This window comes from Suillus fuscotomentosus (assembly GCF_016647785.1).
Source record: "Suillus fuscotomentosus strain FC203 chromosome Unknown F5891scaffold_87, whole genome shotgun sequence".
Taxonomy (NCBI): Eukaryota; Fungi; Basidiomycota; class Agaricomycetes; order Boletales; family Suillaceae; genus Suillus; species Suillus fuscotomentosus.
The window spans coordinates 115,187-142,706 of NW_024539599.1; the positions used below are offsets into that span (position 1 = coordinate 115,187).

General features: G+C 48.3%; 6 protein-coding genes across 6 annotated transcripts; 1 reads left to right on the forward strand and 5 right to left on the reverse strand.

Annotated features, from left to right (window-relative positions):
• Positions 1-1,033: 1,033 nt before the first annotated feature.
• F5891DRAFT_1195775 (uncharacterized protein) lies at positions 1,034-9,292 on the reverse strand (the record flags this gene model as incomplete). The annotated part of the gene is made up of 31 exons (XM_041368187.1): positions 1,034-1,289; positions 1,344-2,331; positions 2,501-2,763; positions 2,812-3,198; positions 3,251-3,915; positions 3,970-4,329; positions 4,403-4,921; positions 4,977-5,060; positions 5,118-5,243; positions 5,291-5,327; positions 5,383-5,452; positions 5,502-5,533; positions 5,584-5,840; positions 5,890-6,011; positions 6,068-6,111; positions 6,161-6,223; positions 6,278-6,461; positions 6,515-6,544; positions 6,598-6,757; positions 6,810-7,131; positions 7,182-7,247; positions 7,296-7,338; positions 7,388-7,400; positions 7,462-7,489; positions 7,796-7,895; positions 7,952-7,964; positions 8,020-8,055; positions 8,114-8,222; positions 8,271-8,575; positions 8,626-9,083; positions 9,133-9,292. 31 exons carry the CDS (start codon positions 9,290-9,292, stop codon positions 1,034-1,036), a joined length of 6,300 nt encoding a protein of 2,099 aa, XP_041219547.1.
• Positions 9,293-11,035: 1,743 nt separating this feature from the next.
• Positions 11,036-15,094, reverse strand: F5891DRAFT_1166288 (Phosphatidylinositolglycan class N-domain-containing protein). The gene is made up of 18 exons (XM_041365424.1): positions 14,804-15,094; positions 14,574-14,747; positions 14,485-14,519; positions 14,407-14,424; positions 14,212-14,356; positions 13,990-14,156; positions 13,800-13,944; positions 13,170-13,746; positions 12,766-13,123; positions 12,521-12,711; positions 12,368-12,467; positions 12,211-12,319; positions 11,855-12,155; positions 11,781-11,795; positions 11,662-11,731; positions 11,496-11,610; positions 11,410-11,448; positions 11,036-11,358 (listed from the first exon to the last, which is right to left on the reverse strand). The coding sequence occupies exons 1-18, from the start codon at positions 14,973-14,975 to the stop codon at positions 11,207-11,209; spliced, it is 2,883 nt and encodes a 960-aa protein (XP_041219548.1). The 5' UTR covers positions 14,976-15,094; the 3' UTR covers positions 11,036-11,206.
• A 358-nt stretch (positions 15,095-15,452) lies between these two features.
• Positions 15,453-17,431, forward strand: F5891DRAFT_1116441 (uncharacterized protein). Its single transcript, XM_041363799.1, has 3 exons — positions 15,453-15,614; positions 15,667-16,282; positions 16,335-17,431. Exons 2-3 carry the CDS (start codon positions 15,684-15,686, stop codon positions 17,011-17,013), a joined length of 1,278 nt encoding a protein of 425 aa, XP_041219549.1. The 5' UTR covers positions 15,453-15,614; positions 15,667-15,683; the 3' UTR covers positions 17,014-17,431.
• A 66-nt stretch (positions 17,432-17,497) lies between these two features.
• Positions 17,498-19,634, reverse strand: F5891DRAFT_1064403 (uncharacterized protein). Its single transcript, XM_041363052.1, has 5 exons — positions 19,456-19,634; positions 19,367-19,398; positions 19,034-19,292; positions 18,748-18,976; positions 17,498-18,690 (listed from the first exon to the last, which is right to left on the reverse strand). Exons 1-5 carry the CDS (start codon positions 19,502-19,504, stop codon positions 17,865-17,867), a joined length of 1,395 nt encoding a protein of 464 aa, XP_041219550.1. The 5' UTR covers positions 19,505-19,634; the 3' UTR covers positions 17,498-17,864.
• Positions 19,635-19,680: 46 nt separating this feature from the next.
• F5891DRAFT_1064406 (P-loop containing nucleoside triphosphate hydrolase protein) lies at positions 19,681-24,378 on the reverse strand. Its single transcript, XM_041363053.1, has 20 exons — positions 24,180-24,378; positions 23,914-24,105; positions 23,764-23,847; positions 23,598-23,712; positions 22,912-23,533; positions 22,793-22,849; positions 22,579-22,742; positions 22,407-22,505; positions 21,965-22,326; positions 21,706-21,912; positions 21,546-21,654; positions 21,392-21,488; positions 21,207-21,342; positions 21,079-21,161; positions 20,923-21,027; positions 20,780-20,873; positions 20,407-20,718; positions 20,288-20,359; positions 20,143-20,231; positions 19,681-20,087 (listed from the first exon to the last, which is right to left on the reverse strand). The coding sequence occupies exons 1-20, from the start codon at positions 24,273-24,275 to the stop codon at positions 19,991-19,993; spliced, it is 3,192 nt and encodes a 1,063-aa protein (XP_041219551.1). The 5' UTR covers positions 24,276-24,378; the 3' UTR covers positions 19,681-19,990.
• Positions 24,379-25,969, reverse strand: F5891DRAFT_1064410 (uncharacterized protein). The gene is made up of 3 exons (XM_041363054.1): positions 25,485-25,969; positions 24,736-25,427; positions 24,379-24,689 (listed from the first exon to the last, which is right to left on the reverse strand). The coding sequence occupies exons 1-2, from the start codon at positions 25,750-25,752 to the stop codon at positions 24,829-24,831; spliced, it is 867 nt and encodes a 288-aa protein (XP_041219552.1). The 5' UTR covers positions 25,753-25,969; the 3' UTR covers positions 24,379-24,689; positions 24,736-24,828.
• Between the last annotated feature and the right edge of the window lie 1,551 nt (positions 25,970-27,520).

The following is a 27,520-nucleotide window of genomic DNA, read 5'->3' on the forward strand; positions in this document are numbered from 1 at the left end:
TTTTCAACTTTTTCGCCTCCATTATAAGGTACGATTGTCTTCCTTCTTTCCTCGTTCATCTCCGGTCATGAACCTACAAGGCAAACCGTCTCGTCATTCATCTTTCTCGCTACAGAATAAATCCTGCCAGACGATTGCTCTCCCTCTACGTGGACGGCCAACCGGTCACTGAGGAGCATTCACATACAGATCCCCGAAAGCACGTAGGTATATCCACCTCTAAGCACTGTCATCCACTTTTTCAGTCTCAATCCATGCACACCGGTTACACCCACCACTCCGTCTTCTGCCATTGGCCCCATAAAAGCAAAGTTCGCCCGCCCTTATCAAGCTAGTAGCCTGGTACCGAGGTTGTAAAGTCGCCATGATGTTGCTGCATTAGTTGATCGTCCCTGTTGTTTTGTCGAGTACCCACAATCGCAGTAGACGCCGATCGTAATTTGCTGCCTGCCACATGCCAATAGTCATTGATACAATTAGCGTTACAGCACTCGGACAACCACTTCGCCTTCAAGTGCTTCTAGTGATTCCGCACCTATGTCTCTTTCGTTATGTCTCTGCAATACACCTTCAATCTAGTTTCCTCATCATGAGCCTCGTGCAATGCACCGGACAGGATAATCCTGATTTTATGAGGGAAGGACAATGTACTTCTGGTCGATAGCCGTGAAAATGAGAACGTCTGACCACAGTGCCCAAGTGTGATGCACCGAAAACCTTGTCATCTCAACAATTCTCGATGGGTATCGTATATCCTGCCCAAAAGAACGTGATAGCTCTTCAAAGGGGTCGCTGTTGGGCTAGGCTGCAGTGTGGTAGCTTGGAGTCCCAGTGCTACACGATCGCAGACCGGGGTAATAAGTATGAATACCTAAAATGATCATGATGAAAGCTCATTTATTGTCTACTTCAAGTTTCGTTAACATTTGTTCCTCCGCGCGCACAGGCATTGATTTACGGAGATACGCACTGTACAATATGATATATGATACACCGACGAAATGGCAGTCTCGACTCCACAATCTAAATGAAATCAACAGTCGTTCATATCCTCGACATTGAGAGCAGGCCTCTCTTTCTCCTTTCCCGAAGAAATCTTCTTTGCGACAATGCCTTTATAGGCCAATTGAAAGTCGAATTGCATGTCTTTCATGTTGCCGGGAACCCCCTGCATGAATTCATCGACCTCTAGAACACCAGATTTCAGTGCATCGATGCCACGGTCACGATGAGAGGGTGAGGAAGGTTCCAGTTGTCTGCGTAATCTCAATCCCTTCCTGAGGAGCGCCCTGTGAACAGGACGGTGTTAGTTATTGTATGTCACTGAGTAAGTGAGGACGGACGCTAGCTCGCTTCTCTGCTTGCCCAACTCCTCAAGCTTTTCATGAGACTCCTTGTTGAAAAGGCCTTTCGTCTTCGCTTTGGCAGCGCGAGTCAGAGCAATGCCTCGTTCCAAGCACACCAGAAGGTGAGGCAACGGTCCAAGGAAAAGGAAGCCGTAATAACCCCGACGCCATTCAGGGGACTGCGTCTCCTTCAGGCATGTCATAAACATCGCATCGATTTCGGCATTGACTGCACGACTCGAGCGGCGTCTGACGTAACAGCGGTATGTGTTCTGAATTTTGCAAGCCGCCTCTTCCTCCGCTACCGATGGTCCGTTGGTGCGTAGCGACTCGTCAAGATCAGGTGCAAGCAACGCCACCGCCTCATCCAAAGTCTCCGACGCATCACGGGTCTCGATATCAGCATTCGCTGTGACATCCTCTTCCCCTTCTTCTTCTCCTTCGAGATCTTGAGGTTGTGGTTCCGTGCTCTCTTTCTCATCACGCTGCATGACCTCTGGTCGGTCCTTGCAATGTCCTACACCAGGTACGAAGGCAGGGGCCTCTACTCTCAGGGTAGACTGTGCGATCACTGCGTACGATGAAAGGAGATGGGGGATCTCCGTGGTCTTCTCGTATACAAGCCTTCGGCCTATGCTAGTATAGACTCGGGTACGCTGGTCCATCATTTTGTGGACGAGATGCACCAGGTTTCCGACTCCTGTATTATCGTCGAAAGCCAGGAGAGCTCGCAGGTAAGCATCTGAGAGTGGCGCCCGTCCTGGCAAGGGTGTCATGTACCTAACCACGTCATCCACAAGTTTCCGGTAGTTCGCTGAACGCCAATTCGAAGGAGGGTTGTTTTTGTGCAGAGAAAGAATGATATTGTATATTTTAACTCTGATGAAGGGTTTCCTGATGTTATGAGCAACTAATGAATACAACTCAGCAGCGAATGGGTTCTTGAAAAGAGACAATAAACGTACTAAGGCAGAGAACCCTGCAGCTGTAAGACATATGATCAATAAGTACACCGTTGACGAACAGATGCTAAACCGGACTCACACCCGGGAAATGAAAACATTGCGGAGAATGGGCGTAACTCTCGTATGGTTCAGCCAGAGGAAATCTGCCTAATTGTAGTCTCGGATCTTCGAAAAGATTGGGAGACTCACCCATGCCGGCTTCTACGCGCAATGCTTCCACTACCCTCGCAATCTCATCCAGAAGCTTGTCCATCAACGGCAGCTTAGTTTCTTTCTCCGTAGTGAATTTGTGGGGAAACAGTAGCCAGCTACATGGAAGGACGGTGTTATGAAGTGGAAACCTGTTAAAGTCGGGGTCCATTCTGTACTTGATTACAAAAGCGCCGCAAACGTCCTCGATACAGTCGCACAACACGGAGAGGTTAACACATACGCGATTGTCGAGAACATGCCTGAAATGCACTCAGTTCATTGCACGTAGAGACAAAAAGAACGCTTACAAAAGATACAGAATCCCCGATGAGATGCTGCTGCGGGTCGCTCCTTGGTAAGAACTAAGCAGGTCCTGAACCATATAGCGATTGTCACCCTTGCGAAAGAGTTCCGACGGTCCGGAAATCGTACACTTTGCTTGACGGATGTAGACAGGTGCGTCATTCCTGTCAAAAGCAAAACTAAGACTGGTTATTCTCATCAATGCCGTCAAAAATTCAGCCTGGGTATGGAATGGGTCGAGCGAGTAGAAGGATTCGCGGATCCAGAGCTTCACCACCTTCATGCCATCTGCACGAAGAGGCATCAGGTTCATATCAAGTTCCGCGGGGGAACCTTGAATGAAGAAGGGTGGATTGATGGCCTCATAAAGATGCTTGAGCCAATTTCGCATGCTGATAAAGTGATCAGTATGAGTACTCAATCATAAGCTACCTCCAGGCGTACCTTTTGCGTCGCTCAATGTATGGGTGAGCGGAATACATGAATTGCAAGATCAGGATTTGCCAAATGTGGATGGCAACACGGTTGTTGTAATAGTGGCGATCCGATTTCGATACCGTAACATGCTCTTGGGGACAGTTATCTCTTCGACATACTCCGGATATCAAGAATTGCAGGCATTGCGAGAAAACGGGAGATTTGCAGCACATATCATCGATCTCCGATATCTTGTCTTTCAAGATCATTCGAATGGATTGTTGTAGCAGCTGGGTGATGACTCTACGAGAAGCTGTGTACCCGGACGAATGTTCCGATACCCCCGTGATCCTTGGGCGGATTTCCATTAAGCTGTTGTGGAGGAACGTTCCATCTGGTATGAGAAACTGGTCACCGGACAACCGCACGATGGAGAATAGTCTCTGAATACCCCTATGCTCCATGGGGTCAGGGAAGGCCAAAATAAGATAGAGCAGCCGCGCATATGCGTGAAATTGTTGAAGGAACCGTTGCATTTCATCGACCGTGAAAGCTCGAATATCTATGGTTCGAGAGAATATATGGTCCAGGCAAAGGAGAGCTGCTGGCTTGTTATCCTGTTTATAGAAGTTAAGCGCAAGATTTTTCAACGGCTCATGATTTCCGCGCAAGATGTTCTGAAACATCGATATCTGGATGTCGATCAGTTTTATCCAGCTGGTCACTTTGAGACTGTTGACACGTACTAGATCACGCGTGGCCGGCGTTAGTTTGTTCGTCTCCAGCTCATTAGCAAGAGCAATGAAATGTTGCATTGGCTCATCAGCAACGGATTTTGCAGTGATTCTAAAGGAGCATTTGCGCCAAAAGTATTCCAATATAGTATCGGCCGCGCGGCTAGTAGAATCGTCCTTGCTGTCGTCCTTGATGAATGCCCGAACAGCTTCCAAGGGCCTATTCTCTGACAAATGAAGCTCTGCGGCCTCATAGTACCTCGAGTGAGATTCAAGCAGTGAGGCACGAGCGTAATCGAGATCATAGTCCTCCAGAAATTCGAGTTGCTCTTCAAATGTTGGGAAGAGGGGCAAGGGAGCCCTGCGCAATTGCTATTAAATAAAGATATTGTGGAGAGTATGAAATTTACCGAGTGTTCCTGCTGCAGTAATACAGCCTGCACACAGTCCATAACTCCGTCTTGGTCTCTTCAGGTATATCCGTGCCATGGTCATTGAGGACATGGAGGGTCTTGTTAAACCGTCCAGCCTTGCGATATCTCTTCGCTGCTTGCTCGAACTCTTGAGCATTGAGATAGGCCTTAGCAGCTTTAAGATCATCTCCTGCTCGAACGTAGCAATCTGCCGAGTTACGATAGTATTGGAGCTTCTGACTTTCTGGCGCGGTCGCCGCGCAATCAGTAAAGGAATCGGCAGCCACGTTAAAAGCTTTTTTTTGGTCGCTGAGTAAGGCCACTCCGACACTAGAACGTGCGACTTCTCGTAGTTGATATGCTTCACAAACCTTCACTTCATGACGAAGATTAGCACGTTTGAAGCAGTAGATAGCCTGCGAGTAGTGCTTGTCCGAGAATAGTGAGTGCCCGAAGGATGCCCATTCTTCCGGAGTCGAGGAGACGGCCAGATGAGGGACATCGGTGCCGGGGATACAATTATCGATCTGGTTACGAGACGTCCAGAATACCTGAAGGAAAATAGTTATCAGATCGAGTTACGCCAACATGCTGCTCTCAACGTACACGCATCGGCTCTGATTTGTCAGATTTGTCAACGATACATATGTTCTTCCTTGCTCGAGTGATTCCCACATACAGAAGTTTGAGCTAATAAAGTAAGCCAGAGTTTATTGCAAGGATCGGTGTGCCCACCTCGCTACAAACCCCAGCGTATCGCGCCTCGTCTCGTTCAAAGTTCGGTGCATATCCTTGACCGTCTACCCCATTGAGAACTATGCTCCATCGTGACAAATCTACAGCAGAATCCTCGAAAAAGTTGTACAACAGCACCTGACCGAAGTCAGACATCCATCAGATAGTAAACTTAGCTTTCTCACGTCATTGAATTCTAGGCCTTTGCTCTCATAAAGCGTCCTGCATACATATGTCAACATGAAAACACAGCGGGGGTAGTCTCAATATGACTCACATAATTAGTGCAATTTCACCAACTTGGTCTTGTAACTTCTGACGGGCTGCGTCGTCACGCACGAGAATGCCTAGATACCTTGTCAGTGTGTGAATGAAACCTCCAACCAATTACTTTACATTGCTGAGCTCCGAACTCAATATGGCTACCGCTGGAAGAATTCTCAGGAGGAAAAGAGGGATATAGTCCAGGTCTGCTTACCTCTCCCCAAACAAGAACTGTTCATAACGAACAGTGTCTTTATCCCCACCAGTTAAAAATACAGGCTTTAGCCCGTCAACCACCCCCCTTTCCGGTCGAAGGTTATCGATTGTGTTGGGCCAAAATTTTGTGATGAGTTCGATCACAGAACTTGCGCAGTTGACGATTCCACCGTGCGATCTGTAGTTGATCGCCAATTGAAACATCGCAGGCTGACGAAGACATGCTCCAGCGGAATTGACCGAAATATTTTGCTGCTGCTCCAAGGTATCAATTCAGGCCCGAGCTAAGTCGCTGTCTGCTGACCTCAACACGGTAGAGAAACGCTTTCAGATCATCAAACCTGAAGGAACTCCCTGCAGAGATTGTCTGTGCGGTGTCCCCAGCCCAGAACAAACCGTCTGGATTCTTGCATAATTGCCTCAAAACTATAACAGAAAGGTCTCAAAGAATTATGTCAACAAGGGATGGAGTAGCCACTTACGGAGTGCGTCGATCAGAAGGTTGTCTTGTGCTTCGTCAACATACCTAGTGCAGGTGGTGAGGGGCAAGATGCATTGGTGGTGATAACACATACAGATAATCGATCTGTTGGACAGGGAACTTCTTGCTCCGAAAGGCCTTGAGTATTGCATGCGTGCTGTTTGGGAATATATCGTGACATTACTTGGGTGAGAAGGGGAATAGGTCGTACCGGTCTGCAACATCATGATGACCTCGCTGCCTCTTCATTTTCGTATAAAACTCGAACATGTCGTACATAATTCCCCTCTTATTCGCAAAATTAGGGTTAGAACGATGAGGAAGAAGGAGGTAGGTTGGGCGATCGAGAATTCCTTCAGGACAGGTCAGTGCGTGTTCGGAACCTTTGATGATCCCTATATGTATATTCAGAAATTGTCAGTGTCAATGCTATACAAATAGCACTCACCCATGAATTCGCTAAAAACCAACCACGGATCTGACGGGGTAGTGTTAGTACTCTATCGTCATCATAAGAGAAAAGGACACTACTAAGATTCTTGCTGAGATTCTGTGGAAAATGAGGCCAGTATTGATTTACGAATACGTTATAGGTGACGAAGCAGTCATGCGCGTCGGCATTGTCAACATTGAAGAAAGCTCCTGCGCTATCTTTCTTGTCCAAGATATCTGCCGCGATCATTTTCGCCAGCTACATAAACGATTAGCTCGGGAAACTGTCCAGGCGACGGATTGGGACGCACTCGATCGAAAGTTAGAAAAAGAGGAAAGTGCTTATCCTTAAGTCCGCTATATCTCATCGGTATATTCATCTGTGATTCGGGCAGGTCGTCGGGATCAACAAGGCCCCCCTGGACACTTCGTGCCTTCATTTTTGCAAGTTCCTCCAGGGTATAGCCTGCCAATGCCAGAGATTCGAGAAGCTTCGTGAAATACTCTTCCACTTTCGTAGCGAGTACTCTGGATTTGGTGACGAAGATTTGGCGTGGCTTCGGCATGTCGGCGGCACTCATCTCCCAAGCTCGCTGAATACCGAGAATCTTGAACAGCATCGTCGTGGTTTTTCTAGTTGAGTGTGATAAATAAGCTAATTATATTAGGGGCAGGACACTTACCCCGTGCCACTGCGACCCAAGACGTAACATGACGTGGTACACTCGACAATCTCTTGTTCTTGAGGTCTGAACAAACATTGATCAGTAAATGCGTCACATTGGGGCAGAACTTACTTGAGTATAAAGACATGCTGTACGTCTTGGTTTGCGATAAGACCTTTTGGAAAGATAAGAGGAGGTGGCGAGCCAACTACATGATCGCTCACTATGCAGGAACGCCTAAAACAAGAAGTTACCGAGTCAATATTTGCGTGCCTATGAATCGTATTTATAAGCTTACTTGCGAGAATGTGACATATTTCTCCAAACTAGAAAAATGTTAGATGGAAACCAATTTAAAAAAGGATGGCCAAATTCCATACACAAGTAAAGAGTGAAGCTATGCCATGGATCAATGACTGTACAAATGACAACTGAAAGTACTCAACTCGGTCCATGTCCTTATTACTAAGATTAAGTGGGCTTCCTGAGCATTCTAGCTCGGGTTCAGCTGATGGGAATGATGCAGGCAGTAGGATCACGCTGCCTTTAGAAAGGACAGGCCTATTCCGAAAGATACACCTGTGCAAGCAACGATTCACTGAAGGGCATAAAGAGCCGAAAAAGGTCCTCACCTTCTACGATATTCTCTGCCGTTGCGTGCGAGATGGCTACCCAAGGCATCCCATATTTTGTCAAGTTGTGCATGCGTATAAATGCCATATATCTTGATTACTGGAGTTCGTATGAGCGTTAATGACGGACGGATGTAATTGCTCTTGACAGTTCACCTTGTCTTTCGGACTGTCAAGACTCCAGCCTCAATATCATGCTCGATGTTGATGTAAAAACGACGTACCTTTCCATCCTGGTCAGGGACACAATCAATCTGGTACTGCGAGAAAAGATCAGTCGTCTCCTGTTCTAATCGATGTATGTGAAATTACACTTACAACTAATCGTAGGTCCTGTGTCATCTTGGCATCGTAGATGGGTATGCCTGCATCTGGTCCGTTAAGTCGCTTGTGATTATCATCTGAAAAATGACCATTTGATAGCTGTCTGTGATAACGATGAGATCATTACAGCGAATTTCATCAGAAGACAGACTTGATCTTCCCGACGATAATCTTGAATATCTTCTTTTCTGATTTACGTAATTCACGCAAATTTTTGTAGGCTTCCGTAGATATGAGGATTCGCCACTCTCCGAACCCGTCCGCGTTCTCAAAGTAAAGCGCAGCCTTCATAGGCTGCACCATTTGGTACGCTTTGGGTCGGGTTGTTGGGCTCTCGACATCCTCGGTTGACGAAACTTCAGGTGCAACATCTTTGGCAGACTCACCCACGTTTGGGAGGAGTAAAGCTTTGATGTCGCCTGCCAATTCCGTCCTCCGCAGAAGCGAGAGATAGAACTTATGGAGAGCTGTCAGGGGAAACGTCAAAAAGCAAAGAATATACTCACCGAGAAAGTATTTTTCAGCTTCATAAGAATGTGAGTAGACAATGATGCGGCAGCCTCGCTCGTGAGAGGCACACCCACATCAAGCCTCAGGAAGAGAGATGCGTCGATAGACGTATGAACTTTCGGGCGATTACACTTGTACATTTTCTGAGGAACTTTCTTCTTGACGAATCCATCATCAGGTTGGTCGAAGAGATCGATCTCGTCTTCAAACGACCCTGCACCAGAAAATTTCATAGTGTTCAACGCGCAGAGTACAGGTAAAGCGTCCTCGATGAAGCCTCTGTGGCGGCTGATGTCCCTAGAGACATCCATCGCTAGAGGCTCAGCTGGAAAGTCTAAAAAGTACATAGACAGATTGTCTAGCATCGTTCTCGCAACGGATGTTGGATATTCTTGAGATATTCTTGGAAAGTCTGTCATGATCCGTGAGATCATTGCCTCACGGCGATCCCAAACTGTTACAGAGTCAGAGCTGATGACGCTCGAAGGAGGTTCGTGAGATACCAGAAATGATATATGCAAAAACATGGGGTGATGACGACATATGTTTGATCGTAGCTTGTAATGCGGTTGCTCCTGAACTTGAAATTGTGTCCAGGTGGCGCAAGGCGGTTCTGAGGCCTGCCTCGTTGACTATTCGATCTTTGGAGAGTAAGTCCAACATGGTCTGTTGAACAAGAGAAGCTTGTGATGATCAAGTGGTTATATGAAAGGCTGGGGAACTTAGACTTGAGCTATGTCAATGGTACAAAGAGCTTGGAGGAAGTCCGAGTGCGAGTCTGCAACGAGGTTGTCCTTATATCGTCGAGCCGGCGCTCTGTCTGAATCTCCAAACAGGTTGAGGCGCAAATAGAGCACCCAAAAACGACACCTGCAGGCAACCTGAAGTTACACATAGCGGTAAACTTGGGCCCTCAAATGATCCTAGATTGTGACAAGAATACGACCCTTACGTAGGTGTGGAACAGTGTAAGATGTGCATTCCGGAATAAATCGGCTCTCTATTTTTATGTAACAGTCACCTTACACTCGTCTGATCAAAAATGGTGCGTCTAGACTGATCTTTCTTGGAAATAAGGCTACAAGCATCAAGCTGGACCTACAGAGCGTGTTGTAATAGAAGCAGACGAGAGCAATATGATCATTGTTCGGAAATCTCCTACATGCATTTTATATAATACAAGGAAATATCATACGTTCACCTTCGAATGTTACAATGAATTACAACAAGAGATGTCTGCGCGTACACTGTCGTCCTTCTCTTGCAAGTTGCAAATACCGTTCGAATGTCTTGCCAGGCACCAATATGAAATCCGATTGGGATGTTTCCCACGCCATAGGGTATTGGGCATTGTGTAATTTGTGTTGACACAGTGATTTCGAATTGATGGTCTAGGGACCAGCACAGGCTTGCGAAGTTCATGAAACGCACGGTAGCCAATCCGCGAGTGTAGTATGATGCACTTCAGGTAAGTTCAGACCACCTGTATGCTCCCAGACATGTCTTGACCTCATGTTTACTAGTACTAGTAGTAGTAGTACTTTTAACCATCGTGGAAACCTTGACAGAGTATATTGCAAAATGTCATGATCTGTTCCTTGGGACCTTGTCATGGTCGTTGCCTCGTCGGTCGAGCAGACTGATCAACATGATGTTCATTAACTGGTGGTTGATGATCGAGGCGCAGATACGATTCCACGAAGATGAAAACTCAGGTGCAGCACCACCGCAGCTGGAGACGTGGAGCATACCAAAAGCGAACGATCACAGTGGGGCAGATGCCATCAAGATCGAGTGGAGCTCCGTGCAGCAACCTCCGCTTTGGTTGAAACGACTCAAACTACAAGGTATGCAGATCTCATTCTCATCAATGAAGTTACTCTCTTTCAGATTTACAATGAACCATACGCGCAGATACTGTTTTCGCATAATAAGATAATCCACACATTGATGTATCTATGTAGAAGCCAGGACGAGCCAATCATAATTGCATCATTTCACTATTTCTCCCTCCGTGCGGGCAGTCACTGAGGAGCATTCATATGGATCCCTGAAGATACGTAGGTATGTCCACCTCTAAGCACTGTGGCGGCGTCATCCACTTTTTTTCAGTCTCAATTCATGCACACCGGTAACACCAACCACACCGCCCTCTGCCATTGGCCCTATAAAAGCAAGGTTCGCCCGCCCTGCTAGTAACCTGGCACCGCAGTCCAAGTGATCTTTGGCCCAGGTTGTAAAGTCACCATGACGGTGGTGCATTAGTTGATCGTCCTTTTTTTCGAGTACCCACAATTGCAGTAGACGCCGAGCGTAATCTGCTGCCCGATGGGGTGGACCAAATCCCAGCTATGCGGAAAGTGATAGTAAGACGGCCACACTGTCGACATGACGAATATGTCGTGATGTCTTCGTCGGCATATAACCTGGGCTGTAGAGTGACTGTCTGTGATCCTCTCAAATACTAATAGTGCCCAGCATTTACCCGTCCCTAATCCCGAAAACACACATTTGTTCTGTGGTCGTAAATAGTTAATCGCGTGTCACTATTTTACGAGCAGTGGGTCAAGTGCATCCTCATTCTAGCTTGTGACTGTCCGTAGACCTATGGGACACCAATGTGTCTACCATGAGGTACTCCCCAGCGGTGCAGATACCAGCTGACCAAACCAATAATAGAGAAGTTATGCAAAAGAAGCTAATCGATTGCCCAATCTCCAACCATGATCCTGTGTCATATGTCAATTCGATACGATCTGACCACCAGCTAGCCTGCTCACCGGTATCCGTGACGTTCAAGAAAAACGTCATTGTCATTCCTGATCTAGATATTAGTGATCGGTGCAGGTCAAAAGGAACAACGCACCATCAGTGAGTGTCAGAGCCACGAGGAATAGCGAGAAGGGTGGTAGGTGGAGTCTTGCATTTAAAGTGGCAAAAACAGCTGATAAGATCACATATGGAGCGACAATTTTGAATATCTGGTAATATTTCAGGCTGGCGGTACGCGAAGCAATGTTTGAAGAACCCACCAGTAACGCTGCCATCAAGAATGGATTAAAAATTGGCACCAGACGGTACACAGGTTCCAAGTAGAACGATCTACGAGAGGTGAGCAGCAGAGCTGGATCAGTTCGTCGGGGAAACTCACGAAATTGAAGCAACGCTGGACATAGTCGATCATCAACATCAGCAACACGAAAGCCAGTCTCGTCTATCACTCACTTGCCGGTTCCAAAGAAAGCCACCTGAACGAAAAACAAGAAAAAGAGTGCTATTCTGATATGGTCAGTGTGAAACTCGTATCCTTGATTCTGCGAAGCGGCCCTAGCTCGAGTTGACTGGACGATCGTTTCGACTTCTATCCACAAGAGTAAATTGCATGTGAAAGCGGCATAGAATAGGCCTTCAACACTGATCGAAAGAATGACGAAACAGACGCCGAAGCCCAGGAAAAGCGATATGATTCTTGAGGTTGGAGTGCTGTGCTGTGCTTTAGAGATGAATGGGAATGCCGACGATACAGCTGAGAAGTGTAAAAGTCAGATGAATGACTGATGTCAGTTGATTAGCAAGGGTACCGAGTATGAGCCATGCTGAAGATTGGTTAATGATGGACAATCCCTGCTTTGCTTGTAAACTCTTCACTGAGCTTGCAGTAATGGTCATGGCGAGCAAGATAAACAACACCTTGGATACGAATGAGTTGACTACATAGCGCCATTTACAACTACCTACCTGGGTGATCTCAGATAGTTTTGCGGCTTTCGGAGCACCGTTCAACGCCAAACGCGTACAACCTGCGGCAACTATAATAATCATTGCCCCTCCGCACATGCTAAGACATAGATGAGCATAAGCAATATGCACAATCTGTCAGACTGCGCTCACATCATGTACAAATCCTCTCTCTTGTTAACGCTGAGTAGGGGGAATATGCTAGTTACAAGACAGCTACTCATCCAGGAAAGTAAGAGTCTCGGGTGTTGCGACCGAACGTGACTTGGCCATGATGCATACGGCCATAAAATACCCATAACCACAAAACCAATGCTCCACAGCGACCGATGAGTGTAGGCAGCCTGAACCATTCGTAAGTCAAACAAGCTTCATAAAATGAACAAGGATCGACGCACGACCATACACTGGAGCACAACCACCACAATAACCAAGTGAAGCAACACTCTAATTACAAAAGGTCCGCGTCTGTCCTTCGACTTGAATTGTTGTACAACAATTGGAACTCCACGCAGTGCGAATTGCTGCCAGAAGTAGCAGGGGAAAGTCACATAGACATAAAACGTCCATGGAGCTCTCTCTGCAGCAAACAGTGCCCAAAATGTTGCTAGTATGGTTGTGGTGGCAAGTATGACCACGGTACGCTGCCTGTCTGAAACCAAGGGAGCTGGTGGGGGAAAAATTGACAACGATGCATAAGCAGACCATCCCAGATATGCTATTACGACGATGGTCCGTATAAGTACTCGGTTATAGCTGCATTCTCTCAGTAATTGTTCCTAGCGGTAGTCAAGCAGCTTACGTTTCGAGATATCGAAGACCTTGTAGAGTGACCTTGATGAGTTCAGCTGTCTCTCGACGGGCTTCGAACCATCCTCCATCACTGATCAAACGTTCTATTTTGGACAACCAGGATACTCTTGAAGGCTTCCCGTCTTGAGTGACTTCTTCTAAAGGCTCGAAAGCTTTGTATAGAATGGTTTGTACGGCCTTCGATTCTACCAGCCAGCTAGTTATGGACAGAGAAGCCAGATGGCGCATTTGGGACGCACCGTGTTTGACTCGGTAGTGTTCTAAAATACTTTCTGCATTTGCCAATGCAAGCTGGGCCAAGGCTGACTCTCCTTCTCGCGGTAGTAAGTAGCCAGGTCGCGTAGGGTCTGCATCAGGGAGAATTCCTACTGAATTTACAGGGTAGTTAATACCAAGCAGCGCAGCCATCAGGGGTGCAATATCCGCTTGTTCCACGTCTCGTCGCAAGAAGTCGTCAAGTTGCCAGAGCCGAGAGTACTCATCGTGCGAAGAAGGAATGATGTCAGGCATTGGGCCCCTAATGCCTCGCCCCCATGCAATTAGTGGGGTACGCGTGTTGTCCGGGTCTGCGAACTCCTTCAGTACCTCATTGTTAAAACTGATACAGCGCGGACCTCACCGCCATCACCATGGTTGCCGATCTTAGACATGCCGTGGTCAGCTGTAAATACGAAGCTTGTCTCTTCGTCGTGGTAGAAGTCGGAGAAAAGTTCTTCTGTTTGTTGGACGATGCGATCGACGACTTGGATATTGTTCATGTATTCCTTTACGGGGTAAATCAATGAAAACGCACTAATGGAGATGCTCACCTTGGAGTGTGGCCTATATGAGTGACCAGTGGTATCCAGACCAAGGAGGTGCAGAAAGAATACCACCTTGTCAGCACGTAATTCTGAATCAAGCAAGTCGTTCGATGATGCGTTCTGAAATAACGTCTGAAGTTGGTCCAAAACCCAGGTATCTAGAGCGGTGGCATCTATCCATTTGGTCTGATTTAATAACATGACTGCAGTAGCTCTGGACATTCGTGCCTTTCGTAAAGTCTTCGTCCTCCTCATCGTAGCTCCAAGTGTCAACTTTTCCGGGAGTTGCGCCTTGGGAAAACATTGGTAATATGTCTGGGGAACCGAAGGAGAAGGTGTGACTAGATTGATTGAAGATGGAGTCAAAGTGAACCTGGAGAAGGATGAGATATCGTTCGCGGTGTCTGTTGCTACAATACTGACTGGATTCGTTTTCCAGCCCTATCTCACGATTCTCGTCAGTATATGATGACAAGGAGAAACAAGAAATGGGCACTTTACCTTGGTCACAGCAGAGACATCCTCATACATTCCCCCTTGAATTTTGTGAAGTCAGCCCAATATTACTGATGTATCGGGCAGTGGCATACCGATGATTGCGACATGCCCAGGTCGACTTTCCGTTGGTACTCGAGTGTGCGACAATCCAAACGCCCCTCGTGTTTGAATAATATCACGCAAATAAGGCGCTACAATCTTTGGTGAGGAAGGAATAAAAGAGAACGCGTTCACACCAAATAGAAGGTCTGCGCGTAGACCGTCTCCTAATAGGAATTGATGGATGAGCAGTTGGTGTTACAGAAAGTGAAGCTATACTTGCCCACAATGAGAACGACCCGTTTTGCTTCCCCAGAGCCAGCTCTGCGAGGAAGCATGCCGTGGACAACTGGGCTAGTGAAGTAGCAGTCAAAAACAGAAGCAATGAATACGACGTGGAAGATGAGTCCCAGTGTTAGCAACTTGAGAACATTTCTATGTGATGACACTGTCATTTGTATGCTTGAACAGAAGCCACGGATCTGCAGCTCGGGCCGTTGACTTGCAAAGTGTGTGAATAATATGCCTTTTCAAGATGCGGGCACCAAGCGAGCAGTGTATGTTACGTGATGTGTCGGGGGCGGGTTGAGCTTGAAAATGCCGCTGACGCGCCAGTTCCCGACTCCGCCGGCTCTCTGTTTCTGATTGCCGCTTCAATGTTTTCTTCGTTCTTCCACTACTCTTGCTTTTCGATTTTTGTCTCTCGCGTTCTTGTCTTCCCTGATTTAAACAAATCTTCGGGCATCCTGATGAACGCAGACAATTAAGATTTCAAAAAAAGATATAGTTCTGAAACCAATTTCCCACGGATGGACTTTCCCACGCACGATTTGGTAGAGAACGGCACAGACAAAACCCTCCGGAGTCCATCCACTACGGGGTCGGGAATACTGCTCCACCAGTACCTCGCGTAGAATGTATCAGGTATATTTGTAGTAGCCAATAGTTACAGACTGTAAGCGAGGCGACTTGTGTCGCCGATTTCCCAAGGGGTATATCTTAAACTCCGAGTCTCAGGGAATTCAGGGACACCTTTAAACAATCATTTTATCTTCCTCGCCAGCACCTCTCTTAGTGGACAGTGGTTCTTACTGGTACGCCCATCTTGCATCCAAGTCGGTCTTACGTGATGAACAAAATTTACAGCGAAACTTCACTGGACCATGACTTTAGCAATCTCCCACGATTCCACTGTGTGCAACCTGCCCCCCTTTCCTCCTGAACTTTGGATTACAATATTTAGCCTCGCCACTGATATTCCTGGTCTACTGAGCTATGATGACCCAAACCCATCTGATCTTCCGCGTCCCCTCCTTAAAGAACGCGAGCACAAACTGTTGAAAGAGTCTCTTTTCACAAAGAGGAATATTATTCTTGTCTGTAAGACATGGAACGTTCTCGCCACCAATTTTCTCTATCGGAGTGTTCTGGTCACTCGCCCAGCTACCCTGTCTTCTTTGTTTGTCGCCCTCGGTGGCAGATCCTCTGGAGCAGCCCGCTCCCGTCACGTAGGGTGGTGGACGAGACGACTTGATGTCTTGATACAGGATGACCATTGTGAGGCATCTGATTACGCCCTCCTCGCCAACATAATTCGACAGTTCCCAAACCTGTCGATCGTCAATCTATCTATGCCCATGCTTCCTGATAATGATTCCTGGCTTCGGCAGCTACCCGAATCAGTCGTGATGGCACTAGCTGAATTTTGTGGTCCATCATTGCGCGTATTTGATTGTTCTGATTCCATCTTGCGCCCCTGCAGGTATTGACTTAGCCTTATCGCGCACACAGCACTTGCTGATTACTTTTTATAGAGAGGATCTGATGAAATTGATAATTGCAGCACCAAATTTGAGTGTGCTCCACTGCCCAATTTGCTCGCCCAGTGCAAGGGACGGGTCTCCTTCTGCTAGACTCGACGTGCCCGTCATGACCAAGCTGCAGTCCTTGTCACTCATGTCGGTCTTTTTGCGGGATTATCTGCCAGACAATAGAGACGCCAACCACTTCCCCGCTCTCAGAAAACTTACTTACGACTGCATCCCTCCTCCATTCCTTGACCATACTTGGAAACATTTTGTGAGGCTGAGCTGCGCGAATGTTACTACCGTGCACCTCGACTATTCCCTTCAAGCCGACCGTCTTCAAAAAGAGCTGGATCTGCTCAGTGAATGCTGTTTGTCTTTGAACGACCTCGTCATTTACATCCGTTCATGGACGGAGATCAACCCAAATCTCACCCTCCCTCCTTCCATTTCATATCTGGGATTATATTCCAAGCTACGCAAGGCACCCACATTCCATTTTATGCAACTATTTGCCGCTCTTCGTACTATGTCAGGTTCGAAGCTCAAGACTGTCCGATTGCTGCACGCGGACGCTGTGGAAGATTTACGGGAGAGCTCTCGGGATCTGTTGCAGTGTGAACTCGCTGATAGCACTCGTATTACATTCCGCATCGAGGACCACGAGGGTCATCTTCTGATGCCTTGATGCGTAGGTCATGGGTACAGTATAACACGTGTGGTTTGGACATTGGTGTATTCTTAATTGAGAATATCTTCATTCACACCACATATTGATTCACTCACGTTCCTAGTCTTCAGGCATCTATTTAGATACATCATGGATCCATGATCTGTATCCAATACGTGTACACTGCTGCAAACATCGCCCTTCATTACTCCCGGCGTCCGTCAGGAACGCCCTGATAAGATCTGCACCTGATGACTCCTCATCGCCCGACTCATCAACTACATCTGAGGATGTTATTTTCAGTCGCTAACAATAGACAATGTCTAAGCGCCAGTCACATTACATTACCAGTAAAGAGTGCTTATTCAGGAATGAGTACTGAGTGCTGTATCATCGCTTCGTCCGAGCCCTCGTACTAGACACATTTAAATAGCTGATGTAGCGGATGGCGGGTCTATTGCCGAGCATGCCATGCGCTTAGTTTTCGTTTTAACAAAACCAGTTGCCAAAATGCTTCTCGTGCGGGTCTCGTGATATCTTTCTCTAGAGTACACCAATACGCAAATGACTGTAAGCGTAATAATAACATTCAGCTCACGTATGCAACTCGCTAAAATACAGTCGTGCAGATGGAGTCCGAACTTCTATGAAGTCTCCAAGTGCTCGCACATGGCGCACTAACATGGAAATAACACCGCACTAGGTCACCAGGACTGTCGTAAACATATTCGTGAATGGGAGAGTGATATGATGGAATGCAAATTATGATGTGTTGGGTATCACTGCGTGGATATGACCAATGTTCTAGATGGAGGGGCGTAAAAATATGCGTGCAGATTCGTGGCGAAGACTTTGATGATGCATGAAGGCTAGATCTTGAGCTCGCGAAACCCGCGCACGTCAAGCCGCCCGGTGCCATTCTTCTGCCATTCCTCATCGTCAGCCGCTTTGGAAGCTTTCTTGAATTTCCCGCCAGGAATGACAATCTTTCCTGCGCTCGTATACGCAGTACGTGACTTTGGAAGACCGAGTGCCTTGCGCTGGCGTCGAGTAAGGGGTTTATGAGTTTCAGGAGGCGGCGTATTGCATGCGGGAGGGGTACTAGGAAGCGGAGATGAAGCAGAAGATGATGAACGGCTGGATTCTGCGGAGGAGCCGGGGGTGGAGAGGTCTGGGGTCGAGTCATCCATGTCATCATCTGCCTTGACTTGACTCAAGGGTGTGCGAGAGGGCGAGCGTCGTGAGGTTCGCGTTCGCGTTCGCTTAGAAATCGCGTCAGATGTCGACGATCCAGATGATTCGTCGAAAGAACGCTTTGGTGACCGATGAGTTCTGATACTCGATGTAAAAGACTGATGGGGACCGGTCGGCTGACCGGGGACGGGAAGTAGTGAGTCCACCTCGATGTTCAAGGAACCAGTGGAAGAAAGGGGTGAGGGTGAGCGGGATATGGGGAGTGGGACATGTGCAGGTGTTGGTGGTGTATTTTCACGATTCGATTTAACATTGTCGATTGGACTATTCTTGGGAAAACTCTTGAGATCAGATTTGGCTTTGCTCCGGGAGACGGCTTTCTTCTTGGCGGGCGAAGCAGCAGGCGGTACTGCGTCGGCGGGTAGTTCACAAACCTCGGGAAGACCAGCGTGCGGCCCTCTCAAGTTTCGTATCGAAGAAAAATGTTCCCAGTCATGATATCTAGAAAGGCAGGTTAGCGCGTAGCCAATAGGTATACTAGGGGAAATGATGACTGACGCCACGTATATTGTCCCCTCTGACTCCTGCGAATCGTTCATCTCGTCGCGCTGCTGCTGCCTCTTTTTCCTCCGCGCATCTCGCTCGTTATCTTGAGATGATGACTGGTCCTCGCTCTCGGCACCCGCCTTCCACTCAATGACGTATACCAATCCAGGCTGGATAACCTTGACATTCCTTCGCGCAAAGTGCGCGAATGCAGAAAGTTCAAGGTGCCCGCCATAAGTGCCTATAGCGCGTCACAACGCTGCACAGGAAGAAATCGGGAGGGCAAGCCCTGGCACACCTTGTTCTCGCATGCACCGCAAATGGGCGCTTAGTCCACGTTCATCCTCACAAAAGGGTTGATAGCGTTGCGCATGGCCCTCGATCCAGTCACATATATCTTGGCGCAGCTGGAGGTGCTGCGACGGCGAGCCATAGAATTGATCGCAGAGAGCCCGAAATAGGCAATTGCCATCGCCCACTGTTTGTGCAGCGTAGAGACCCTGCGAGCGAAGTTGCTCTGTAAGAAGCTGAGTATTCTGTTCTGGATCTGTTATAGGCTGTGTAGGATACAAGAATCAAATGACGAGACAAAACGTGAGTGGGATGCATGGATGACATGCGTGACACTCACTCGACCCTTGGATCTTGTTGTGCGGGACCTCACTAGGGTTAGCAATATTAACAAATCATCATCATTTGTTGTTATCAAGATCGACGTACATGGCAATGGTGCTTTAGCACGTCTCTGGGATTTCTTCGATGGGCCCATTCTACTTGTAAAAAAATTCAACGAGTTCTGTATGTGGGATCGTGTTGGTTGTGAATAAAGCACAGCTGCCGCGTTTCGGGGTCCCGAGACCCGGAAACCAGGGGCTGTGCCGGCACACGGGCTTGCAGTTGCAGCAGGCCCGGGAATCTTGCAATGTCTTATCTAGACAGAACAAATTGTAGAGTGACACGCACGAGCACATTTATCAACTGGGTCCTAGGTATTACCCACGTCTAACGTTTAGTGTACTTTAGCCTGCCCCTGGGCCTGAGGAGGCCTGAGTCCCTAATGAAAAAGGAAATAGCCGTTTCTATCATAGGGTCTACGAAAGACTCGGTTGGAGTTGTGAGGCAATAAATAATGCTTTTAATGTGACCGTGTAAGAAGTCAGGACGATCTCGGGCTGCAGTCAAAGTTCGGATCCTGTGTTGGATACTTGATCATAAGACTCAGGCCTTAACATGCAGCATCTGAGCACAGTGCCCATCATCCCAGTGACGCTCGACTCCCCACTCGGCTATCACCGCCCGGTGTTGGGAATGTCTTCTCGCCGCCACCTCGATCTGACACGAACTCCCGATATCTAGTTTGCCCATGATGAATGAATGTTGACACTTGGTGGAAAAGAAGACGCTTACATTCTCCCCAGCCTTACCTGTTCCTCGCGTGAAACAGACGGCCTTGTCGTCTTAAGTACTTTCAATAGATGCTCTTGAGAAATTTCGTGCTGCAGAAAACAGCATTCATTAGAGGGATCTATATGAGAAGAGAAAAAACACAAACCTTCTTGGGCGTTACAACAGCCCTGCTGTCCTCCTCCATCCCCCCAGATTTCGATGCCTTAATTTGTTGCAGCTAGAAACATATCAATCATCTGTGCCAGCACGAGCGCAGTTTCTTACTCGTCGTTGCATTTTTGTTTCGTCTGCCTTAGACGCAGCTTTTGCTGCATCCTTCCCAGCGCCCAGCACCACATACTTCACCGGGACCTCATCAGCCAGACCCGCGCCAGCTCTCCTCCGGCCCGCCTCGACATCACCTCCACTATCACCATCCGCCTTCCCAGCATCTATAGCAGCATGCACTACTTCCAGATGCGCGTTGTACACGAGAGCCTGTAAATCCGCACCCGAGAAGCCCTCAGTGACACTTGCAAGTCGATCAAAGTCCACAGAAGGTGCGAGCGTTAGCTTCCGGGATGCTGCAACCAAAATCTGAACAGGTGCACAAGACAATGTCAAGATTGTAGTATATGAAACACGGTGGGGCACTGACCTCTTTTCTATCCTCGATACCAGGCAAGTCGCATAGCAACGATTTATCAAGCCGACCAGGACGAAGTAGTGCGGAGTCGATAAGGTCTGGTCGACTTGCAAAAGATCAACAATCGGACAATGTGATCAATGGAAATAGCCCACCTCGTTGCAGCGAGAACATAGACTCCATCGAGCCCCTCGGCACCATCCATCTGGGTTAGCATCTGATTCACCACACGGTCCGTCACGCCTGTGCTGTCGTGTCCTCTGCAGACAACATTTATGGATGTAACAGAGAGTACATAAACATAAACTTGCCTCTTTGGTGCAATCGAGTCAAACTCGTCGAAAAAAAGTACGCAGGGTTTTGCAGCCGATGCACGATCGAAAATATCTCTCACCTAAACAGAGTGAGTGTTTCCTTGAGAAAAATCATATATACGCACTGATTTTTCACTCTGTCCGATATATTTATTCAACAGCTCTGGACCCTTGATGCTGATGAAGTTCAGCCCACACTCTTTCGCGACGGCTGACGCAAGTAGCGTTTTTCCACAGCCAGGATAGCCGTACAATAGTAGCCTGCATTCCCTCCATAAATCGCATACACAACAGAGTATTATAAACACACCCAGATCTCAACCTCAGCGGAGACTGCTTGAACAATTGAGCATACTTCGTCGGCCATTCTAAGGTTTCCCTCAACGCGAGCTTGGTGTCCTTTAAGCCTGCATCGCCACAATTAATGGACCAACAATAAGATATTCTCAAGGGGAAGCACGCACCGCCAATGTCAGCCCACTCAACGTCCGACTTTTGTAAGGGCACATCCCTCAGCGAGAGAGGCACAAATCCCTCTTGGGCCTCTACAAAATCTTTCGCAGAAAGTGTGACCTTCCCGAACCATCGTCAAATAGTGAAACATGCGCATCAGATAATGCTCACCTTCTCAACGCCCACGCCCACTTCTGACACTGCCCGTCCAACGGCGACCTGTATCGTCCGTGTGACAAGGTCGCGCAGGTCTACAGGAGAATAGCCTTCCGTCCCTACTGCGAGTCGAGTGTACTCAGGTGGGTCGGATTCATCGACAACAAATGACAATGGCTCCTTGGCCATGGCAAGCCGGCGTGACACAAGACTGGCGAGAATCTGTTCGAGTCGTTTCTACCCAAAAGGCACCAATAATGAAGGAGGAACCCACCTCCTTCCGTGCCTCCCTTCCCGGCGGAGGAATGGAAGCGACATCCTTGAAGACATGCAGCGTATGTAGTAGCGAGTGCACGCTAGTCTGGCTTTCTGCTGTGGCGAGGAGTACGATACCACGGAAATTCGATGGTGCAAGGCGTGCATTGGAACTATATTGCATGAGGAAGAGCTCCGTTATATGTCGCTGGCGGAAAGAATCCGCCTGCTCGACCTCTGCAGCACAGACTTTGTCGAGGTTGTCGAAGATAAGGACGGAGGGGCTGTGCCATCGTGCTAGCACAAAGAGGTGGCGAAAGAGTGCACCGAGGGTCTGAGCGGGCTTGGATGCGAGCGGGGAGAAGTCAATATAATGTATGGCTGATTGATATTGAAGATTTCGAGTAGCAACAAAAATGGTTAGACCAGAAAAGCATTAGAGCACAAGATATCCCACTCACAAGCATACACGCGCTCATCTGCTTCCAGTCTGCGCGCGATCTCCTTCGCAACTGATGTCTTGCCCATTCCCTGACGGCCTGTTATTAAGATGCCAGGGACTGCGATACATGTGGACACGCGAGGTTCGAAAATCCATCAGAATGCGTTGCAAACAAAATCCTTTACACATACCTCCCTGAACGACATCTTTGCGCGCATGTACGGCGTAGGTCGCGACACAAGTCTTTGTCATGTCTTCGAGAATATTAGAGACACCTGATAGATGAAGCGATGGTGTCACTAGCTCTGGTGAGATCGCTGCCGAAGTTGGAGGGGAAGATGATGCGGACGCAGGACTAACAGAATGATCAGCTGAGGTCGCACCCAAGGGGATGTACCAACGTACTCATCGAGGTTTCCATTGATTGTGGGCCCTTGCTCACGGGCACCTGTGAGCGATATCCTACAAAGTCATTATATTAGCGATGGTGGTGGAACTACATACAAGAAAAGAAAGTAACGCACCGAACGAGATCCCAGTCCCCGACCCCACCCTTCACTTCACCGACAAACATCACATGGGTCTCCAAAACGGAATCAGAGATTCCCAGCCACACTTCCCACCCGTCCTTTCCGTTCCTTTCATCATCCTTTGCTCCCAACTCTTTGTTCGACCCTGGGTGCATTATCTTTGCTTCGCCATCCTCCTGCTCAGCTTCAGCACTTGGTTTGATGCCGGCATTTTTTTTAGTATCGGAGTTTATGATATTCGTCGGATCCTTGGGCGGCTCCAGCCAACGTGCACGCGCACACCACCATCCCGAACGTGGAGGGTTAGGATTTGGGTCGAACGGGATGTACTGAGTCCCTGTAAGCAGCGATAGGGTGTAAGGATGAATGTATGCGCGCGTTTTGGCGTCGGGTAAATTGGTCGTTTCGGGAACGTTGACAAGGCGCGCAGGGAGCACCCGGAGGATTTCGGATGGATATGAGGGTTTGTCCTGCGTCGACACAACGGTTCCGTGCTCTAAGCTGGTTGGTGATGATGATTTGGTTTCTGCTTTGGATTTCCTGTGCGACTTGGGAGCAATGGTGACCTCGGTATCTGTCGTGAGCAGCGCTGCGGTCACAGACGTGTCGAGCGAGACTTGCGATTAAGGGAAGATCAGTAGGGGGTACCAATGTGAACAAGATAGTATGATGGCACACACCGATTCTTAATCGTACTCTCGTCCGCCCGAGCACCCAAACATTGATCTCTTGTCCGACATTCGCGACTCGCACTTGGGAGAGGAGAGTACCTTCAACGTGTGCTGCATGCAGTTCCTGGCATAGGTGGAGTCAAGACAGCTAGTCAGCCGGGATGTCAGGACCTACCACTACGTCCCAGTCATCTGCACTGAGGGGCTCAGTGCTCACCGTCTTTGCGTATGGGAGGTCATATAATAATCCTAATTCCACCTGCCGATTCAAGCTACACCATCAGCCGGAGGAAGGAACAGCTATACGCGGGAATAAAAAGCGCACCACGTCTCCTTCTTTGAAGCCCAAACCTGCTGCATACTGAGGATCTATCTCTAGGGTTTCTATTCCACGTTCGGCTGCGGTAGAGTTGAATAAGGCAAGGGATGATGCAGAAGCCATGCCGGTCCAGCCAACATATGCCTCTCTTCCCTCGCCATCGGTGGGCTTCAAGTGGACAGCAAGGGTTTGCGGACGCTGCAGTAGCGATCAGGATAGTTCCAACCGAAGTCAGAGTTAAAGTATGAGACGAAGAAACAATGTGAACATACAATCTGTCTCTCGAGAAGGGGACCGTAAACTGATATTGGGAGGTTGACCAGGGATGATTTCAGTGATACAAAATGCACCTTTGCGCGTCGAGGCATTTTTTTAGACGATCAATTGACTCTTGAGTAGTGCATATACAGACACGAGACGTGCGTGCTACTAGACTAAGTACTAACTTAGTAGTAGGTGCAATAAGCTTAGACTCAAAGCGGGACCAGTTTGGACATTTCTGGACGGATCAGCTGACGTCGGCAAGTTGGACCGACTCGTATTATGTGCAGAACTTGATTTGATAACTGAGTTCCTCAAGCTGGCTCGGAGGAACCGGGCACCCAAATGAAGCTTCAGGGTGTGGCCACTGCGACTGTGTTTCATCAACCTCAGGTTCTGAAACTCGGATCGTCTCGCAGCCTCGGAAGGACTCTGGAACACACATAGTTTCAAGTTCAATATCGTGTGGATCTCTACTGATCCCTATAGGTGTGTGCCTATCAGCAAAGTACCCCCTCGGCCTTATCATGTCAGGTACTTTTAGAACGTTGCATGCCTGAAACTCACAACTTCATTCTTGGAGAACTGCACTTTAAAAAGTCCACGTGCTATCAACAAGCACTGAAAGAAAGGACTCTGAAACTAAATGATGCCACTAGATTATCTTGGACCATCGCTGAGCCAAACCTTTAGTTGCAACACAAGTTTCTTTGCGGTAACCTCTAGCTTCTCATCTCTCGTCCGTGCTACATCCACAATTGTCCGTTTCCTACCTGAAGCTGTTAGAACGAGGCCAACCCGCCTTGGCGAGAATGAAATAGACAGCGCGCTGAATGGTACTGGCGCAAGGTCTGATGTCCACTTGCTCGTGCTCGCAGATCCAATTCCACTATTATTCACCCTGAACATGCTGGACGATGAAGGCGAGGCGTTCACTCCATGTGGGTTTGTGTGGACAACTCCCTCGCGGACACCGTAGTGTCGAACGAGGTCTTCTAGCCGGCTGCGCGGTTGCATAAGGTCGAAAAGGTCTTTGAACGAATCCTCTCGCTCGAGGTGAAGCGATGAGTCATCGACCATAACATCTTCGTGGACCTTGAGTGCAATGAAGAGGTCGAGAACTTTGGTCTCTCGTTGCAGAGTATCACAAGAGGAAGTAGAAGCCGAGGAAGAAAATGGGAATGGATCTGATGAGTAGGGAGGGCGTATCATCGAGTTGTATGCGGGTAAATATGTGGAGCGCAGCACATGCTCACACGCTTCGCTGGCAAGGTGAGTTCCGGCCGTCATGGTCAAAGGACTTGAACAGCACGCACCAATGTAAAATGAGCGATTAACCGACCGGAGTTGTGTGGAGAGCCAACAAAGTGTCTTTCTCTGACGTTCTATCTTTCCCTCGTCAATCCCAGGCGTTTGCGGAAACGTCATATACACGATCTTCAATAATAGGTGGGGAGGTAGGTCAGATGGCTTCGCTACTCCACGATGTTCACCAGGGAAAGGGGGTGGGGGTAGAGTGCTGGCATTAGGGAAATAAGGAGGGGGTGGAACAGATTGCATGCACTTTTCCTCGACAATGACCATAATGATGTCTGCGGATGCGCCTCTAGTTTTATACACAAATGGAGTTATTCTGGTCCCCGGAAGCAGTGCAGCCTGCTGTGAGAACTGTGCGGTGATTTAAAGTGTAGCCTAGGCAGAAGAACGTTGATGAAATTTGGGCTGATTTGGCTGAAGAGGCTATGGATAGTCAAAGAACAGCATGGGCCTATCATACCGTGACCTTCCTTGTGCCTAAAGGCCTAACCTCCGAGTACCGCCTTGTACCGCCACGGCGCATTGCTTAGCAGTGCGCAGCATCACGTGACTAATTTAAACTCACGTCTCTCTGTCCCAAATTCAACTTGAACATGTTATAATTTATTAAGCCTGTACTCCATCTTACCAATAAAATCATCGCAATGTAGACTTTTGGTGCGAGCAGGACAAGAGAGCAACGACTAGATAGGACAAATGATCTCAGTCTTGGGGACAAGCACTCTGGTATATTAGATATGTACCTAGATAGGACAAATGCTATTGGTACTTGTGAGCTTGGTAAACGGTACGAAAACATTAAGTAACTTACATCTCAGTCTTGGGGACAAGCACTGAGATGTTTCTGCAAACGACGTGCTATTTTATCATGCGGGAGAATCGGAAGAACGAGGAAAGAAAAACTAAATGACTTTAAGACATTGTACTTGGCCGATGTCACAAACGTCCGCATGACGGATGCGCTCGTACCTTTCACTCCGGCGTGTCCGACGACTCTACTCTCGACACTCCCCCTTGAGCGCATTCCAGCTTCATCAATCCTCTCAACTTCTCGAGTCTGGGACGTGGTAGGGCTTTGGTGAGGGCGTCCGCGACATTCTCCTCAGTAGGGCAGTAGATGAGCGCGAAGGTGCCGTTCTGGACATGGAACCGGACAAAATGATAGCGTAGGTCGATGTGTTTGGTGCGCGAATGGAATTTGTTGTTAGACGCGAGGGCTATCGCGGCCTGATTGTCGCAGTACACTGGTGTAGGAGGGGACTCGTACAGCTCTTCAATGAGCAGCTGTAGGTACATGATCTCGCGACCTACAGTGGTCAGGGCGATGTATTCGGCTTCGGCGGTAGATAGGGCTATGAGTGGTTGCTTGCGGGCGCTCCAGGCAACCGGACCATCTGCTAGTAGCACGATGTAGCCGGTCATTGAGTGCCTATGAGCTTGGGACGCCCAGTCAGCGTCAACGTAGGCTTCTAAGCCTGTATCCAGCCCGCCGAGGGTGATGCCATAGTCCGACGTACCCTTAAGATACCTCATGACTCTTTTGGTGGCCTCCCAATGTGCAGGTCCTGGGTTGCGCATGAACTGAGATAGGATGGAGACCGCGAATGCAATGTCCGGACGCATGCTGGTAGCAGCATACATGAGCGAGCCGATACCACGCTGGTAAGGGACATTCTCCATTGCTTCGGCTTGAGCATGAGTAGAGGGAGAATGTGACTCTGAGAGTGCTGCGCCCGTATCCATGGGCGTGGCAGCAGTGTTAGCGTTAGTGAGATTGAAATGTTCCAGGATGGTTTCGACATAAGCTTTCTGAGAGAGCCGGATGGTGCGCGCAGCACGGTTTCGTTCTACTTTTAGACCCAGCAACCAATTCAATTCACCTAAGTCCGAAATCTCAAAGTACTGCGTGAGATCGTCCTTGAACTTGATGATATGGTGCAAGTGCTTCGATGTAACGGCCATATCGTCGACGGAGACAGTCACGACAGTGTGCTCGTCTTCGGTGTGTCGATAGAATACGGCTTGGTCGACTTGG